The sequence below is a fragment of the Microcebus murinus genome, chromosome 19 (assembly GCF_040939455.1).
Source record: "Microcebus murinus isolate Inina chromosome 19, M.murinus_Inina_mat1.0, whole genome shotgun sequence".
NCBI lineage: Eukaryota > Metazoa > Chordata > Mammalia > Primates > Cheirogaleidae > Microcebus > Microcebus murinus.
Window position 1 is genome coordinate 23,205,843 of NC_134122.1, and position 19,509 is coordinate 23,225,351.

The 19,509-nt window shown below is 45.3% G+C and overlaps 1 protein-coding gene across 1 annotated transcript in view; it reads right to left on the reverse strand.

Annotated features, from left to right (window-relative positions):
- Positions 1–19,509, reverse strand: part of CARD11 (caspase recruitment domain family member 11) — a 106,412-nt gene that overhangs the window by 21,207 nt on the left and 65,696 nt on the right. The window contains exons 3-9 of the mRNA XM_020281496.2: positions 10,284–10,496; positions 8,530–8,667; positions 7,359–7,684; positions 4,277–4,456; positions 3,166–3,318; positions 2,570–2,695; positions 1,723–1,920 (exon numbers count right to left, since the gene is read on the reverse strand). Coding sequence (XP_020137085.1) covers positions 1,723–1,920; positions 2,570–2,695; positions 3,166–3,318; positions 4,277–4,456; positions 7,359–7,684; positions 8,530–8,667; positions 10,284–10,496 — 1,334 coding nt within the window. The remainder of the gene's footprint in view (positions 1–1,722; positions 1,921–2,569; positions 2,696–3,165; positions 3,319–4,276; positions 4,457–7,358; positions 7,685–8,529; positions 8,668–10,283; positions 10,497–19,509) is intronic.

Here is a 19,509-nt window from a genome sequence, read left to right on the forward strand (position 1 = left end):
GAACAATGATAAAGAACAGTGCCAGGTACCGTCCTGAGGGCTTCACATCTATTATCTCACTTAATCCTCCCTGACAAGTACACACAGTTTTTTTTTTTTTTTTTTTTTTTGAGACAGAGTCTCACTCTGTTGCCCAGGCTAGAGTGCTGTGACATCAGCCTAGCTCACAGTAACCTCAAACTCCTGGGCTCAAGCAATCCTTCTGCCTCAGCCTCCTGAGTAGCTGGGACTACAGGCATGCACCACCATGCCCGGCTAATTTTTTTCTATATATTTTTAGTTGGCCACTTAATTTCTTCTATTTTTAGTAGAGCGGGGTCTTACTCTTGCTCAGGCTGGTTTCAAACTCCTGACCTTGAGTGATCCGTTCGCCTCAGCCTCCCAGAGTGCTAGGATTACAGGTCTGAGCCACCTCACCCAGCCTACACACAGTTTTTAATAATCACTTTTTACAAAATAGGAAGCTGAGGTGCAAGCGCCTTAAGGAGCTTCTGTGTGACCCCCAAAGCCACACAATGCTCTCATGCTATGCTGCCTCCAAACCCAAAGCTTTCTGTCCTATTTTCCTGCATGAACCTTGCGGTATGGAATCAGAGCTCCCCTAACCAGGTGCCATCACAGCCTTCCTGTGTGGATTTGGAAGGTGCTCCCCAAGAGCCCACCCTGTGCTTGGCACCATGCTGGGCGTTGGAATCAGAGGGCCCTTCATGGAGCTCATGCATGATGACAAACTGTGGCACATACTCATGTCACAGAGGGCCCTGGTTCCCATGATGGGGGCCAAGGTCTCCCAGGGGAAGTGGCATATCAGCCAAGAGCAGAAGGTGAGTGGACCTGGCCAGGTGAGGTTGGGAGAAGAGCATCCAGGTAGAGGTCCTGGGGCCACTGAGAGCCCCCTGCCTGCTGCAGGGGGTCCTTCCTGAAACCCAGAGGGAAGGAAGACCTCCTCCCCTGAGCTCCCTGGAGCCCCTTTAACCTGGAGTTTACAGCATTGCATTGAAATGTCATGCTGCTGCATGTGTTCCCAGTGCTGGGCTCTGAGTCCTCTGAGGGCAGGGGTGTGCTTTATCACAGCACCCCCAGGCCACTGAGGAGCTGGGACCCCTGGCAATCCCCCCAGCTACATGTATCTGGGTCTCTTTCTTTATAAATAAGGATAGTGTATGCCTTCCTTGCAAGACAGTTCTCTGTGTTAAATGAGACAATGCACAGAAAGCACTTTGCACTGCGCCTGAGTGACGGCACCATTCGTTTATTTCTGAGCACCTGGGCCCTGCTGAGAAGTGCACGCTGCAGTTCACACTGTCCATAACGGAGAGTTTGTTCATGGGAACCAGCAACTCTAACAAGAGCAGGGTAGCTTAAACCCAGCGATGGTTCAGAAGGTGGGGGAAGCTCCACTGGGGGTCAGTGGCTGGCTGTGGTCAACAGAAAGGGTGCCGAAGCCCGTATGGGAGAAGATGCCCAGCTAGGAAGTGGCCAGGCCAGGCTTCACCCTGCATCTCCTAACTTGCAAATGAGTGGCTCCTATGTGTCACTACACAGACAAGTACAGAGGGTTAAAGGACGTGGATTGTCCAGGGTGTGAGAGGGAAGGGTGTACTTCTGGCTCCCAGCGTACGAAAAGCCATTGCACGGGGAGGTGGTGACCCTGGCCAGCTGTCCACTGGTGCAGGGAGGGTACCAGCTTTAGCGAGTGGGACCCAGCCCAGCCCGGCCCACCTGGTCGAGGCAGCCGCTGTCCTTGGAGAGGCGCCGGAGCTTGCTCTCCAGGTTGACGATGCAGGCTTCCCGCCGCACCATCTCGATGCGCATCTCGTCGTTCTTCTCCTCCAGCTCGCGGATCTGCTTCCGGTACTTGTCCTTTTCAATCAAGCACTGCGAGTACTGCGTCTGGGCTGCGTCTCGGGAGTGGAAGGCCTGCAGGGAGAAGCGGGGCGAGGGCTGCTTGGCGCATCACCTCAACCCACTCAGATCACGCCCGGGGACACCCAGGGTCTCCCAGCCAGGGGACAGCCACATCGGCGTGGCTTCTGTCTTGACCTTGACTCTCGGGCGTTTCAGTCACTGCCTCCTTCGTCAATACCATCACAGAGCTGTTTGTCCAGCCCGGAGACGCACCAGGCACTGTGCTGAGAAATGTGACACAGCATCTCCAGGAGCCCACGCTCCGAGCCAGCGATACTGTGATTATCCCCATTTTACAGATGAGGGCACTGAGGTGTCAAGGTGGTGACAGCTAGCCTGCGGGCACACACCTTATGAAGGTGGGGCTGGGATCTGAACCTGTCTCTCTCACTTGAGATATCATGCATTTAAGGACCACACTTGGTTTTGGAAGCCACTAGAGCCCAGCTGAGACCTCTGTGATACCTGAGGGGGTATGAATTCTGAGAGGCTCTAAGAGTGGAATTCATCTTTGGAACAGAAATAGGAAAGAGAGATTCATGAGGAATCCCTGCATAGTCAGTGACTTTACACTGGACAAAACACACTGACAGGCCCTGTGGCCTGGGGCCTAGGCCCTGCTGTGCGACTTTGGGCTCCCTGTGCTCAGGGATGTCCCTACCTGGTCCCGCTCGTGCTCCACCTCCTCCAGCTGCAGCATGACCGTGTTCATGCGGTGCTTGTACATCTCGCAGTCCTTCCCCAGGGTCGAGCACTTGAGCTCCAGGTCTTCCTTCTCCTCCAGGTACTGTGAGTGACACGGAGAAATCAATACGTGCACTAGGCAATCGATAGGTCAGGGCTCACGGCTGTTTTCTGGTCATGCCTTCCCACTGGCTGGAGCTGGCTCTTCCCTCCCTGAGCCGGTATGGTCAGGACATGGCCTGTCCCTCCGAGAGCCAGCTGTCTGAGTGCAGGGGACCACGGTAGTATGTGCCAGGTAAGGTAGGGAGGACAGGACAGGGTAGTTACGGCACTGGCCCTCCTGTGGCCTTTGGCCAGGAGGGGAGGACAGGTGCTGAGCTAACACGATGACTCACACATAACTGAAAGGAGCGAGATGCTGGGAAGTAGAGGGAATTTATACCAGGGGTCAGACCGGTCCCTGGAAAGGAGTGTGGGGTCAGTAGTTCCTGCTGACACACATCAGTCAGTGCACCCTGGTGCAAAGGGGCCAGCTCGAGGGCACTGGCTGGGGACACTGTCCCCCACTCCCACCTTGTCTCGCAGCTCCTCTGCCTGGCGGACCTCCGCCTGCAGGTTGTAGATCTTGTTGACCAGCTCCTGTCGGTCCTCCAGGGCTTCCTTACGGTCGTGCTCCAAGATGTCCAGGATGGCCTTGTCTGAGTCTGGCAGGCTGCGCTTCCCGGCCTGGGCGGGCAGGTGGGAGGTTTGACAGTGTCGGGGTGAGGGGTGGGGAGCAAGGTGGCCCTGGAAGGCGGGGGACAGAAGAGCCAGCAACAGACACTGACACAGCAGAAGGTTTTGTGCCAGAAAGGCAGAGGCGAGAAGAGATGTCTCTGGGGGTCTCTAAGCAGCTTATCATTTAAGAAGTTTATCACCTGGAAAGAAGCAGAAAACCCGCTTCCGCTCGGGAGCATCTGCTCAGGAATATGCCGAGCCTATTGTTCTGCCGGCTCTTATCAGAGCCCAGAGAAGCAGTTGCTGCTCCCCAAACACTGCACAGGTGACAACAAAGGGAGGGCTGACCTGCATTCCAGAGATGCCCCCCCCCCCGAAATATCACTCAATTGTTCCGATTAAACCAGGATTCATCCTCTGCTCGGAAACAGAATCCGAAACCCAGGCAGCCAGTCCAGGGGATGGGGGTGGGGTGGGAGGGGGACAATTTTAGAGAAAGGAGGGGATGCACTCTGTTTCTCTCCCTGCAGATGTGTTCTGGGATGCTACTCCTCGGTAACTTCCTCCCCCACACTGACAAGTGATTCTCTGATGACAACTGTGGGGGCACCTGAAGTTTGAACAAGTGGCAAGGATTTAAAGTCGAGTTTCTTGAAATCTCTAAGAGCAAATAGGTTTCCTGGGTGGACTTTTGTCTTCTCACAGTGCTCAGGGCATTGTTTGCCACGTGCATGGTGATTTTCACAGAGGGCTTCAAATTCATAAATATTATCTCACAGAATGCCATATCTCCACAAGTGGGTGATGTGGTCACCTCTTTACAGAGGAGGAAAGTAAGGAACCCAGGGATGACATGCATGTCTGTGGCCCTGCAGTCAGCAAGGTTCGGGGCAGGACTCTGGGACTGACACCCTAGCAGGAAGTTTGTCCCCTGCCTGTCCCCATCCTGCCCCACCCAGGCCCTCACCTGTATGATGGACTGCAGCTCCTGGTTTTTGGTCTTCAGCATCTCATTCTCCCGCTCCAGTTCCAGAACCTGCTCCTTCTTGGGCCGATTCTCGATGTCGTTCTTCAGTTTCAGCGACTGGTTTCTCTCCAGCTTACACTCCTCCTCCATCTTATTCAATCGGTGCTTTAGTTGATCGATCTGAAACACCCCAAGGGTACCCAGGGGAAAATGCAGCTGGCAAGAAACACTCAGAAAAGGCAATGTGTCCCCAGATCCCACTGGACTTCCAGCATAACCTGCGTGTGCCCCTCCTTCCTTGCAGTTGGTGGCAGAGAAGGGCTCACAGAAACCTTCTCCAGTGAAACAAATCACCATCTCCTTGTTGATGGAGAGTTCCTGATGAGTCAGTTTAGAACAGTTTTAAAGAGGCTATATATCTCAGAGAAAATTCCCTTGGGTAACTTTTATGGGGTGGGAGAGGTTACAGATTAGGATAAAAGACACTCAAGCTGGTGTTTCATCAAGGTATGGGTTTCGAATTCTGATCCTCAGAACTCAAGGATTCCACAAAGAACCCCAGGGTTATGGAAGGGAATGAAGAGAGGGTGGAGAAGTCAGGGTTTGGGGCTCCCCACTCAATTTTATCCCCCAGAGAAGCTCTGTTTGTATGCTTTGTCCTCTTGGACTTCACATAAGATTTTATTTGAACAAATGGCACTGCTGCTAAAAAAAAAAAAAGGCCTGCCTGAAACCCATCAGATTGTAAGTTTGCAGGATCTCTGGCCTAAAGGACCTGCCCAGATTTAGTGCCAGAAAGAGGGGGTTCCTGGAGGAAGCAGCTACTGCATTTGAAAATGGGACAAGCAGAGGTGTGCTGATTTTCACCCTTGAGTTTAATATCAGGAACTGGGACTATCAGAAAACTTCTTGAACCTTTGTGACTAAGCCTGTCTGCTTCTCCAAACTAATTGGCTTTGGTAAAATACCCCCAACATGAAGGCTGTGCTCAGGGCTGCAAGGAGGCACCAAAGGGGAAGGTGTCATCTTTCAAATCTAGGGTTGTGGGAAGAACAGTCTCAAAAATCTGACAGTTAGAGGGTGGTGACTGTAGCAAGGAAAGTACTGCTGCACCCCAATGGCCTGAGATAATGAAGAAAGGGGCACGCAGGGAAGCCGCCTGGGGCTGAGACATGGCCCAGGGACTCCACTGGCCAGATGTTCTTCTAAGTTCTACATGCTTTCTCACTAATAACATATCTCCTGGGAAATGTAATACACGAGGAAGTTCTAGGAAATTTATAAGTCCCTACCACAGGTTAACTTTTCCAAATCCTAGGTAAAATAGCACAGATCTCTCTCTTCCTGGGCGCACGGCACATACACATACACACACACAAGAAAGAAAGAAGAAACTCTCAGCATCTTCAAAGATCAACACACGCATCTTGTGCTAGGTCCAGATCCTGAGTTCCACACAAGGGGGCATGGGGTTCTACCAATGTGGGGTGCTTACTGGGTCAGCCACTCTTCCAAAGACTTATGGTTCACTATCTCAGCAATCCTAGGGCAGAGATATTATTTTCATTATTGCCATTTACAAATGAGGAAATTGAGGCCAATAGCTAAGTAAGTAGTAAAGATAGACGTCAGAATTTGAACTCAAAACTATCGGACTTAAAAGCTCATGCTCTTAATGGAAACACTCCATTGCCTGCTATACCACTGACTCAATTTGCCTGAATTCTAGGGGATTGTTTACTGATCTGTCTACTTCACTAAATTGTAAGTGACCTGAGCAGAGCTCAGGTTATTTATCCCTGTGTCTCCCACAGCGCTTAGCACAGTGCCTTACACATGGCAGGTGCTTAATAAATATTCTGAGAGTTTATTTTCCACCCAGCAGCCAGAGTGATCCTTCTATGATATAAATCAATTGCCACTCCTCAGCTTTCAATCCTTCAGTGGCTTCCCATTATGACTAGAATAAATTCCAAAGTTCTTACCATGCCTCCATAATCTGGACCCTGGCCATCTCTCCCACCTCCTTTTGTACCATTTGTGCATTTGACTCCAGCCTCACTGGCTCTCCTGCTATTTCTCAAAATAAAATAAAAATAAACCCTGCTCCCTACGTGGGGCCTTTGCATGTGCTTTCTTCTTGAGACTTATGTGGCTGGCTCCCGCCTTTTCTTCAGATCTCTGCTCATGTGTCTCCTTCTCAGAGACCTTTCCTGACCACCCTATTTAAAACAGCACACCTTGTTCTCTGTCCTCATACTCTGTCTTCTCTTGATAGCACTTATTACTAACAGGCATTTATGTATTTGTTTTCTGATTACAATGTGAGCTCCGTGACAGCATGGCTTTAGTCTTGAGTTATGCATCGCTGGAAAAGAGCCTGGTGCAAGGTGGCACTCAAAAAATAGAAAGAAAGCATGGATGAAGCAAATCCAGTTTGGAAGTAAACTCATTAATGACATCAATCATTTAGTAGGTGGGGCCTTCATTGGCAGATGTATCGACTATCTCACTGGGCCAGGCACCATGCTGAGCTTTGTGGATACAACGATGAAGATCAGAGTCCTGGCCCCAAGAAGTTCATGCAACCAAGGAACAGGTGCTACGTCCATTTCCACGCTAATTTTCCCAAACGCCGCAGTTCGCGCCCGGGGGGCCGCCATGTCCCCTGACGCAGGGCTTGCGTGCGCATGTCTGCACATGCGCATTGGTGGAGCTAGCCACACTAACACCCCCGCGTGGGTCTGCCCGCGCGCTACCAAGCGCAGAATGGATCTGGGCTTCAAGCTAGCGTTGGAAAGCCTGGCTGGGTCCGTGTCAGCTTGTCTGCACATGCGCACAGCAGATGGAGGCTGCTGAGCCAGTGGCGCTAAGCGCTACAGAGGACACACGCATGCGCATGGTGGATCTAGGCGCCACATGGCGGAACCCCTGTGTCCTGCATTCCCACTCAGCCGGTGGGCACTAAGCTTGGGCAGCTAGGGAGTACATGTCTGCCCGTGCCTGTATAGGGGTCTTTAGCCCCAGCGACATCTGTTTCCCCCTCGCTCAGCTTGGCCGTGCAGCCCCGGGCGCCCCTCACCTCGAGTTGGAGATCGCGGCTCCTCATCACCGCCATGTTTTTTTCCTCACTGAGCTGGGCGTAGCGCAGGGCTAAGTTGTAGTTGTCATCCTTCACCTTGACCAGCTCGTCGTTGTAGCTGTCCCGCTCCTCCTTCATCTTGTAGTACCGCTCCTGGAAGGTCAGCAGCTCCACCCGGGTCAGCGTCAGCTGCTTCTTCTCATCCTCCAGCTGCCGAGACTTGGCCAGCAGCTCGCACCGCTGCAGGTCCTTGGCCTTCATCTGCTGCTGCAGCTTGATGACCTCGTTCATCAGGAAGTGCGTGAGGCCCTCGTGGCCCTCCTCCACTGTGGAGAGGGGGCACCCAGTCAGGCCTGAGGACTGGGAAGGGGAAAAAGGAGGTTCCAGACGCAGGGCAGGTGTCATTCGTTCACTCATTCACTCACCAGCGTTTTACTGAGCTCCTACTACCTGTTAGGCATTGGGGATTCAGAGTGAGTGAAATGGCCTTGGTCCCGGTAGAGCTTATGGCTTAGTAACAGAGAGACAGACATTAACAAAATCAATGATCACCCGCAAATGTAACTACATATTATGAGGACTTCACAGTGTAAAGGTATAGGGAGCTACCAGGGTGTGTAGGAGAGAGAGAAAATAGGGGCTGGACCATGTAGGGTCTTTACATGGAAGCAATGGCAAACCACCGAAGGATTTCAAACGGGAGGGTATTGAAGGAATGGAGAAAACACTGGAACAGATGAGGAGTGGATGTGGGGCGTTCATGGTTTGTGTGAGTCTGGAGTAGGGGGTAGTGGTGGAGATGGAGAGAAAACTGACTCAATATTGTTTAGGAAGGAAAATTAAGAAGACAAGATGCCTAAAGGCTCTGTCTCATGGTACACTGGCCAGAGAGCAGCCAAAGTAAGGAGAAGATCCAGAGGGTAAAATAAACTTTTGTTCCACCCCAGCACACCCATTTCTCTCATCCCCTGCTTCAGTTTGTCCCTCTGTCACCTACCTTTCATCATCAGGCAAAATAAGTGGTTGGCAGTCCCCAAATCCTACATGTCACAGGCTCAGAGATTTAGAACTGTCCCTCTACTGAGGACACACACAAACACACACACAGACACAGACACACACATCCATCTCCTCTTAGAGTGCGTATGTTCCTGATGGCAAAGCCACTTACCCACAATAGTAGAGAACCTCCGGGTAGGCTCCTTCCCAGTCACCAGCTTGTACAGTTCTGGGTAGTAAAATTCCAGGCTCTCCAAGAAGACCACATAGCCCCTTTGCCCTTTGGTATGTAGGATGTCCAACAATCGGCCTAGGGGAGAGACCATGTGAGAGGAATGCATGTCTGAATGGAAGCAAGTCTCCATGTCTGGTCTTATCCTAAACTTAAATCCCTCAATAAACTCTAAGAAGACAATGTCGCCACATTCTGTCACTCCTAAGTTGTATCCTGAAGTCCACAAAATGTATTATTATAATAAATCAAGGTGCCAGGTACTGAGCAGGGGTTCAGTGAATGTTCATTTCCTTTCTATAATAAATTGGTAGAACCAGGATAAATGGACTCGCAGCTGCAGGAAACCAACAGTTTTAAAGAGCTTCCCAATTGACCAAGGCTAAAATGAACCATACAGGCATCATCTCTTCTGTGAATGAAGGAGGCTAGAATCGAAATAACAGTTATGGGATAAAATGTGGTGCTCTGGGATTCAGAGCAGGAAGGCAAATATTTGGTTCGGGAGCTAGAAAAAGTCATGGGAAGCAGGCATAGCTCTATGTTCTTCTTTGGGATTATTAGAGTATGGAAACATCATTAACCTAAATGTAATTTCCCCAGCAGTTTCCAATGTCTATACTACTGGTTCCACTTATTGCTTATGTTTCTTGGCCTTTCCTTAAGCATTTTATTTTCAGATACATCTTTACTTGAGGTCCTAAAACTCAACCTTTTTCTGTAGGACAGACATAATAAATAAGTTTTATGTTATGTCAACTCTAATTGTTTGGTGAAGCTGCTTGGAGCACTGTTTTGAGAAGGATTCTAAAGTTACACACAAACTCAGTGGGAACCCATGCTGTGTTTGATTAGTGGTGTCTGCCATTGAGTCACAGTTTAGAAGCTACTCACCACCAGCCAAGCTGGGGGACAGTGATTCTCAAACCTTTTAAACTGTTACCCACAGAAAGAAATACAGTTTACATTGTGTTATAGTGTCCATATATAAAGTCTATAAACATATATATGTGTATATACATGTACATATATAAAACTAAAACAAGTTTCAGAAACTATACCTATTATCTTTACCGAATCTGATAAACTGCCATAGGCCCCAAGTCAGGCTGGAAAAGCCTAAGGACCCCTTCTCAGAATATTTTTAAACAGATAAAATACATCAGATTACAAACGAAACCAATTATAATAAAATACAGTTATCAAATATTAAACAAATTTGTGATTCAGTAATAAATGTACTTCTTTATTAATACATTAAATAACAAGATCTCTTGGCAGGTCTAATAAGTACTGTAATTTCAAAAGAGAGATGAGTGTAAATGGTATTTTGAGAGATCTGCAACAGCTGTAATGTGATATGAAGATATCTGTAATTTTTATTGTTGACTAAATCACAGGAATTACTAATCACTACTGTAATTTGTTGCCTACTGACATTGTTAATTGAAAGCAATGCTAATTTCAGTTTAGGCTGTAAAATAAAGATGTGATTCTCTCCCCCTCTCTCAAGTTCATGGATCCTCTAAGCTCTACACACAGGCAGCTTGGTTGGGGGGACAAGGGTGGATGGTGGTCTATGGACCCCAGTTTAAAACTCCCTGACCTAGAAGAACCTCATTTTGGTACAGCTAAGGAGGGGTATGTCCTGAAGCTGCCCACCCTCTTCCCCAAAAAAGCACTTCTAAGGTTACCTGCCCGGTTGATCTTGGATGGCAGCATGGGAGCATTGAGCACTTCATCTTCATCTTGCTCGTCAATGACCTTGCACTGGCGCAGGTAGGGGGTGAGCTTGGCGGGGTTGATGTAGCGACTCAGCATGTGCCGGTTGCACTCCACATTCTCCCACAAGGCGTCCTCCTCATCCTTCAGCGTCTCCATGTAGTCATCCATCTCTGGCCCTCCTCCTTTTAGACATAAACCCCAACAAGCTTAATAAAAGAGCCTCAGAGGAACAGCTCTATAAACTCCTTTGGAGTGATCTCTAGAATATATTGTTAAGTTAAAAAAAAAAAGTACTGAAGAGAAAAGTATATATGGCATTCTACCTTTTATCTAAGAAAGGAAGGGGATATGAATATAAAAAATATATATTTCCTTATATACTAAACATAAACAATGGAAGGTAAAGCCATAAAACATTTAAAAGATTATTTATAGGGGAGAGAGGGAAAATCCTGCAGTTGGAGTATACCTTTTCCATCTGAGTTTTTATGTCTTACTAAGAATGTTTTGCTCCCAAAACAATATATAATGATACTATTGTTTTTTTGTTTTAAAATTTCACATAAATGGTGTTATACTGTAGGTTTCCTTTCTCAATGTGCCTTTTCCCCTCCACATTTTTTGTGATCTTTCCTGTTGGATACATATAGATCTAATTCATTCATTTTAAAAAACAGCTTTAATGAGATATAATTCACACAGCATATAATTGCTGACTTAAAGCAGACAATTCAATGTTTTTTAAATATACTTGTGAGGTGTGCAATCATCACAGTTTAATATTTTAGAATATTTCTGTCCTCACTAAAAGAAACCCCATTCCCATTAGTATTCTTTATTTTTTTAGACAGGGTCTCACTCTGTTGCCAGGGTTAGAGTGCAGTGGTGTCATTGTAGCTCACTGCAATCTTGAACTCTTGTGTTCAAGCGATCCTCCTGCCTCAGCCTCCCAAGTAGCTGGGGCTGTAGGCATGTGCTACCATGCCCAGCTAATTTTTAGTTTTTTAGAGATGGGCTCTCGCTATTGCCCAGGCTGGTCTAGAACTTGAAGTGATCCTCCTCCCTCAGGCTTCCAAAGTGCTAGGATTACGGGTGTTAGCCACTATGCCTGGCAATTAGTCACTCTTGACCTACACCTACCATCTCTCTCATTAGCAACCACAGATTTATTTTCTGTCTGCAGATTTGTGGGGTCTTTTGTCACTAGCATCTTTTACTTAGTTTAATGTTTCCAAGGTTCATCCAGGTTGAAGCATGTGTCAATACTTCATTTCTTTCTTTTAAAAAGCAGCTTCATTGAGATATAATTCACATACCATACAATTCACCTTTTAAAAGTGTACAATTCAATGGTTTCGGTATATTCACAGAGTTGTACAACCATTACCACAGTCAATTTTAAAACATTTTCATCATTTCAAACAGAACCCCATACCCTTTATTAGTCACTCCCAATATCCCTCCAATACCTGCCTTCAGCCCTTAGGCAACCACTAATCTACTTTCTATCTCTATAGATTTGCCTTTTCTGGACATTTCATACAACGGATGGGCTTTTGTGACTGGCTTCTTTCACTCAGGGTAATGCTTTCAAGGTTCATCCATGTTGTAGCATATATCACTACTTCATTTATTTCAACTTGCCAGGTAATTTTTCATTGTATGGATAGACCATGTTTTGTTTATCCATTCACCCGTTGATGGACAGACATTTGAGTTGTTTCTACCTTTTGTCTACTCTAAATAATGCTGCTATGAACGTTCATGTATGAGTTTTTGTGTGAATGTATGTTTTTATTTCACTTGGGTAGATACACAGGAGTGGAACTGGTGGGCCATATGGTAACTCTATGTTTGACATTTTGAGGACCTGCCATACTATTTTCCAAAGAGATGCATTATTTTACATTTCCACTAGCAATGCATGAGGGTCTTAATTTCTTCCCATTCCTGCTAACACTTGGTATTGTCTGTCTTTTTATTATAGCTATTCTACTGGATGTGAAGTGGTATCTCATTGTGGCTTTGATTTGCATTTTCCTAAAGACTAACAAACATCTTTTCATGTGCCTATTGACCATTTGTATTGAGAAATATCTATTTAAATCCTTCATCCATTTTAAAATTGGATTGTTTGCCATTTTATTATTGAGTTGTAGGAGTTTGTTATGTATTCTGGATGCAAGTCCCTTAACAGATGCATGACTTACAATTATTTTCTCCCATTTGATAGTTGTTTTTTCAATTTCTTAAAGGCATTGTTTATAGTACAAAAGTTTTAAATTTTGATGTCTAATTTATTTCTTTTTTCTTTTTTCACATGTGCTTTTGGCATGTATCTGAAAAACTCAAGGTGCTGAAGACATACTACTGTTTTTTTCTTAGAGTTTTATATTTTAGCTCTTACACTGAAGCCTATGATCCATTTGGAGTTAATTTTTGTGTATGGTGTGAGGTAAGGGTCCAACTGCATTATTTTATGTGTGGGTATCCAGTTGTCCTAGAACAGTGGGTGAAAAGACTGTTCTTTCCTGAATGAATGCTCTTGGCACCCTTATGGAAAATCAACCCACCATAAATGTAAATGTTTGTTTCTGTACTAGCAATTCTATTCCATTGATCTATATGTCTTATTCCAGTACCATATTGTCTTGATTACTGTAGATTTGTAGTATGTTTCCTAATTATGAAGTATGAGTCCTCCAACCTTATTCTTTTTCAAGATTGTTTTGGCCTCTATTAGGTACCCCTTACAATTCCATATGAATTTTAGGATTAGTTTGTCAATTTCTGCAAAAAAGGGAGCTGGTATTTTGATAGTGAATCCACTGAATACGTCAATCAATTTGGGGAGTATTGCTGTGTAATAATATTAAGTTTTTTGATCCATGAACATAGTGTGTCTTTTTGTTTATTTAAATCTTAATTTCTTTCAGCAATGTTTTATAGTTCTCTGTGCACAAGTCTTATACTTCTTTTGTTAAATCTATTTGTAAGTATTTTGGTACTTTTGATGACATTGTAAATAAGAGCTGTTTTCTTAATTTCATTTGTGGAATATTCATTGCTGGTCTATAGATATACAATTGATTTTGTATATTGATCTTATATTTTGCAATCTTGCTGAAATCATTATTAGTTCTAATACTTTGTTAGTAGTTGCCTTATGATATCCTACATGTAAGATCATGTCATCTGCAAATATAGATAGTTTTACTTCTATCTTTCTAATCTATATGCCTTTTCTTTTTCTTTCTTGCCTAATTGCCATGGCTAGAGCCTCCAGCACAATGTTAGATAGAAGTTGTGAGAGCAGACATCCTTATTTGCTCCTGATCTTAGGGGGAGAGCACCCAGTCTTTCATTATGAAGTATGACATTAGGTGTAGATATTTGTTTTTTTTTTTTTTCTTGAGACAGAGTGTCACTCTGTTGCCCAGGCTAGAGTGCCGTGGCATCAGCCTAGCTCACAGCAACCTCAAATTCCTGGGCTCAAGCAATCCTTCTGCCTCAGCCTCCCAAAGAGCTAGGATTACAGGCATGCACCACCATGCCTGGCTAATTTTTTCTATATATTTTCAGTCAGCCAACTAATTTCTTTCTCTTTTTAGTAGAGACGGTGTCTTGCTCTTGCTCAGGCTGGTTTCGAACTCCTGACCTTGAGCGATCCACCTGCCTCAGCCTCCCATAGTGCTAGGATTGCAGGCGTGAGCCACCGGACCCGGCCTTTGTTTTTGTTATGTAACCAGATGTTTTATTTTCATCAGGTTGAGGATGTTTCCTTACATTTGTGGTTTGTTGAATGTTTTTGTCATGAAAATCTGCTTGATTTTTCTGTGTCTACTGAAATTGTCATGTGGTTTTTATTTTATTGATATGATGTATCACACTGTCTGATTTTCGGATGTTAAACAAACTTTGTATTCCTGGCATAAATCCCACTTAGTCATGATGTGTAATTATTTTTATATGTTTCTGGATTCAATTGCTGGGGGTTTTTTTCATCTATATTCCTAACACATATCGGCCTATAGTTTTCTTGTTCTGTGAGGTCATTGTCTGGTTTTGATATCAGTGTAATATTGGCCTCATGAAATGAGTTAGGATGTGTTCCTTTCTCATCTACTTTTTGGAAGAGTTTTTAAAGAATTGGTATTAATTTTTCTTTTGTTGAGTAGGACTTATAAGTGAAGATATCCAGGCATAGGCTATTTGTGAGTTACTATTTTCTTTTTATAAATTCAGTCTCCTTTGTTATTATAGATCTATTTATATTTTCTGTTTTCCTTGACTCAGTTTCAGAAGTTTGTGTCTTTCTAGGAATTTGTCCATTTTTATCTAAGTTATCTAATTTATTGGCAGCAATTGCTCATAGTTACTTTCATAATCCTTTTTATCTCTGTAAGGTCATTTATAGTGTCCTTCATTTATTTCTGATTCCAGTAATTTGAATCTTCTCTCTTTTTTGCCTTAGTTAGTCCAGCTATAGGTTTGTCAATTTTGTTAATATTTCCAAGAACCAACTTTTGGTTTCATTGATTTTCTGTGTATTTATTTCTGCCCTAGTCTTTATTATTTCCTTTTCTTTCCTTGCTTTGGATTTAGTTAGCTCCTCTTCTTTTTCTATTTTTGAAAGGTGGAAGGTTAGGTTATTTATTTGAGATCTTCCTTTCTTTGTTACCCAGGCGAGAGTGTAGTGGTGTGATCATAGCTTACTGTAACTGTGAATTCCTGGGCTCAAGTGATCCTTCTGCCTCAGCCTCCCAAGTAGCTGGAACTGCAGGCATATGCCACCATACCCAACTAATTCAAAAAATTGTTTTTGTAGAGATGGAGTCTTGCTATGTTGCCCAGGCTGGTCTGGAACTCCTGGCCTTATATGATCCTCCCACGTCGGCCTCTCAAAATGCTGCGATTATAGGTGTGAGCCACTGAGCCCGGCCCTTTCTTCTTTGTTAAGACGAGTGATTATAGCTATGATTTTTCCTCTGAGCACTGCTTTAGATGTATCCTATAAGTTTGGGTATGTTATGTTTTCAGAAACATATTTTCTAATTTCTAATTCCCTTGTGATTTTTAAAATTTCCTTGTCGGCCGGGCGCGGTGGCTCACGCCTGTAATCCTAGCTCTTGGGAGGCCGAGGCGGGCGGATTGCTCAAGGTCAGGAGTTCAAAACCAGCCTGAGCAAGAGCGAGACCCCGTCTCTACTATAAATAGAAAGAAATTAATTGGCCAACTGATATATATATATAAAAAATTAGCCGGGCATGGTGGCTCATGCCTGTAGTCCCAGCTACTCGGGAGGCTGAGGCAGAAGGATCGCTTGAGCCCAGGAGTGTGAGGTTGCTGTGAGCTAGGCTGACGCCACGGCACTCACTCTAGCCTGGACAACAAAGCGAGACTCTGTCTCAAAAAAAAAAAAAAAAAAAAAAAAAAAAAAAAAAAAAAATTTCCTTGTCAATTTTTTCTTGATTCATTGGTTATTTAGGAGTATGCTATTTAATTTCCCTGTATTTGTGAATTCCCCAAATTTCTTTCTGTTATTGATGTTTCATTACATTGTGTGGAAAATATACTTTGTATCATCATAATCATTTCAAACTTCTTGAGGGTTATTTATAGCATAGTATACAATCCGTCCTAGGGAATGTTTCAGGTGTGTGCTTGAGAAAAATGTATTATTCTGCTGCAGTTGGAAGAGCATAGTAGCACAGTTGTGTTGTCTGTTAGGTCTAGTTTATTTATAGTCTTGTTCAAGTCTACTATTTCTGGATCTTCTGCCCAGCCGTTCTATTCATTATAGAAAGTAGTGTACTAAAGTTGAATTGGGCATTTCTCCCCCCAATTCTGTCTTTGTTTCATGTATTTGGGGATCTGTTCGGTGAATATATGTTTATAACTATTATATTTTGCTGGTGGATTGACCCCTTTATCATTAGGAAATGTTCTTTATCTCTAGTAATATTTTTGTTATAAAGTCAACTTGGTCTGATATTAATGTAGCCACTCCAGGTCTCTGATGATTGTTGTTAACATGATATATTTTTCTGTCCTTTTACTTTCAACCTCTTCATATGTATATACTGTAGACAGTAGATAGGTGGATCTTGTTTTTTTTTTAAAATCCAATTTCATAATCTGTGCTTTTTAATTGGTTTATTAATCTTTTAACTGTTGTATATTATTTCATTATAAGGATACACTATTTACCCATTCCCCTATTATGAGATATTTAATTTTCCCTTAGTTTTTCACTTGAACACTTAGCACTCTTTGTAATAGGAAAAAATGGCAACAATCTAATTGCCCATCAGCAGATACTCCTGGTCCTTTTGTACTATACTCTATAGCATTTTAAAAGGATGTATTGACACAAAAACATCTCCAGATACGCTGTTTAAAAATAAGTAAATTTCAGAATATATACAATATGAAATCATTTATGTAATCCAACACAAAGCAAGACTATAATTGTATAGATGTATGTGTGTATGTGAGTGTGTGTGTTTGGGGGGTTAGTGGCCAACATTGTTTCAGTAATTTACAACAAGCATGTATGTATGCATTACTTGTATATTCTGAAAAAAAGAAAAGAAAAGTTAACAGAGATGAAAGCCTAGTCTAGGGCAGCAGCCACACCAGTGCCCTCCTACCACATCCTCTCTGAAGGCCACAGCCCTGATACCTTGCTAGTATCAAATAACCTCTCTGGCCACGGCCACCTGTCCTGCTCCAAGGAGGACCAATTGACAAGCTGGGTGGTAACACTCAAATTCCTGGATTCGGAAATTTCCTGGGCAGTGGGACGGGCAAATTTGCTGTGGGAAATTGAGCTGGAAGGTGGCATCAGGGCAGCCCCGGAGGCTGGAACTGAGCCAGGTGAAGAGAGACACAGGCAGGTCAAGGCTGTGGGGGCAGAGAAGGAACAAGCACAAAAAAGAAGCTACCTGCCAAGCAATGCCACAGAGACCACGGGGCTCTGTGAGAAGGGTGGTGGGGTCACCTCTCATGGTGCAGAAGTCAGTCTCTGTCCCCATGAGCCTTGGCCACATGTGGTTTCTGGCCCTTGTAGGCCTTCAGTAACCTCCCCACTAATTTCAGCTATTTTTTTTTTTTTTTTTTTTTTTGAGACAGAGTCTCGCTTTGTTGCCCAGGCTGGAGTGAGTGCCGTGGCGTCAGCCTAGCTCACAGCAACCTCAAACTCCTGGGCTCGAGTGATCCTTCTGCCTCAGCCTCCCAGGTAGCTGGGACTACAGGCATGCGCCACCATGCCCGGCTAATTTTTTATATATATATCAGTTGGCCAATTAATTTCTTTCTATTTATAGTAGAGACGGGGTCTCGCTCTTGCTCAGGCTGGTTTTTGAACTCCTGACCTTGAGCAATCCGCCCGCCTCGGCCTCCCAAGAGCTAGGATTACAGGCGTGAGCCACAGCGCCCGGCCTAATTTCAGCTATTTTAAGTGGAATTTTTTCCCGTGCAACCGAAGAACCTTGAGTGAAAATATCTATTTGCTGCTATGAGCAACAACCAGATTTAAAGCAATTAAAAACAAGGATTTGGGTTCCCATTCAGTCCAGTGAAGTTTGCATAGACGATTACAACTTTGCTTCACAGGCCTAAGTCTTAATTTCTATGAGCCGTTTTGCCAGCATGTGGCACTGGCTACCTGGGTCATCGGTGAGGGTTTACATCCAGTGCAACATAAATATGCCCACGGCGATGGCTCCTTCTGACAATGTGTCAGCACGATCATTTTCATTCAGAAAAGAAAATGTACTTGCTTTTATTATTCTCAAGGAGTTGACATCCTACGAATTTGATTCAACAAATTATTTATGGAGCAGGTGGCAGACACTGCCAGTGTCTCTCCACACCACCCTCCTCCTCTTTCTGCTAACAGAATCCCAATTTTTTTTCCAGGAATCGGGGAGCCTCATGCTTCCGGGAGGCCAGACATCTGAGCTGCAAGGGGTGGATCTCATTTGGCCTCTACTGGTGGTTTAGGAGGAAGCACACGAAGTGATTTTGGCCTGTGCAGCCTGCAGGAAAACGCACTGGGGGCGATTCTGGTGGTTTTCCTTGGTCTTTAACAGGAGCACAAAGGAGGGAGACTCCGACATTGAGCTTATGGGCACTGGTGTGTGAAGGTGTGTGTGACGCTCTGTGTCACTGCACCCAGCCAGTGACGTGAGGACACACCCTCAGGGTGGCAAGGCTGAGAGATGGAAAGACCCTGGATCCTTGATGTCACCTGCTGGACACTGCTCTAACCAACTCTGGACCCCTCCCACCTCCAGACTCTTTCACCTGTAAGGTACTAACTGCCCTTTGCCCTAAGCCGTGTGAAGTTGGGTGTACTGTGATCTGCAGCCAAGGCCTCCTAACTGGAAAGTGTGTCTGCTTTGTGCAAAGACTTGCCCAGCACGGTAGAATCCAAAGTCAGGGGTGGAGATGCTTCTACCTTTTGGGGAGTCAGAAGGCTCGTGCCTCAGAACTGGCTACATGGCAGCTCAGGCAGGAAGACAGGCAGGTTTGGATGGACTGAGAAGCATTTCTCACCTGCCTCTATGGATAAGGAGGTTGTAGTTGGCATGTGTGAACCCCTAGTTCCGAGAGGGCTTGGTGCCACAGAACCGCTCCCTCTCGGGCCTGGGGTGGCCAGTGCAGCCACCAAGCAGCAAATGACCCTCCTAGCTCAGGTGCAATGAAATCACAGACCCTCGATTTCGTTGGAACCTGTCCCATCAGTAACAGCCCCATGCAGCAAAGCCACTTGGCAACCAGCAGTCAAGTCGAACTTGGGGAAGCCGGCCAGTTCCTATGTGCCCAGGTGAGAGGGCCTCCTCATCCTCAGCCGACTTGAGCATCTGCCCCCTGTAAGCCCTGTGCCAGGACGTGGTCCCTGCACTGCGAGGTGCCCACCCAAGCCACTGTAGCGCACAAGGAGGCTGCAGGGGGCGGCAGCACATGTGGCTGGTGGGACGGGACATGTTCTTGCCTGGGTGGCCCAGTGTGCCAGGCACTGTGTCCCACCCTTTCTAGAAATCATCTCATATAATTATCACAGCTGCCCTGAGAGGTGGATATGCTCATCCCTGTTTTGTAGACAAGGAACCCAAGAAACAGAGAGCCTATGCACCTGCTCAGGGGTGCACAGCAAGTCTAACTGGGATTCCCGCCCAGATCTCCTGG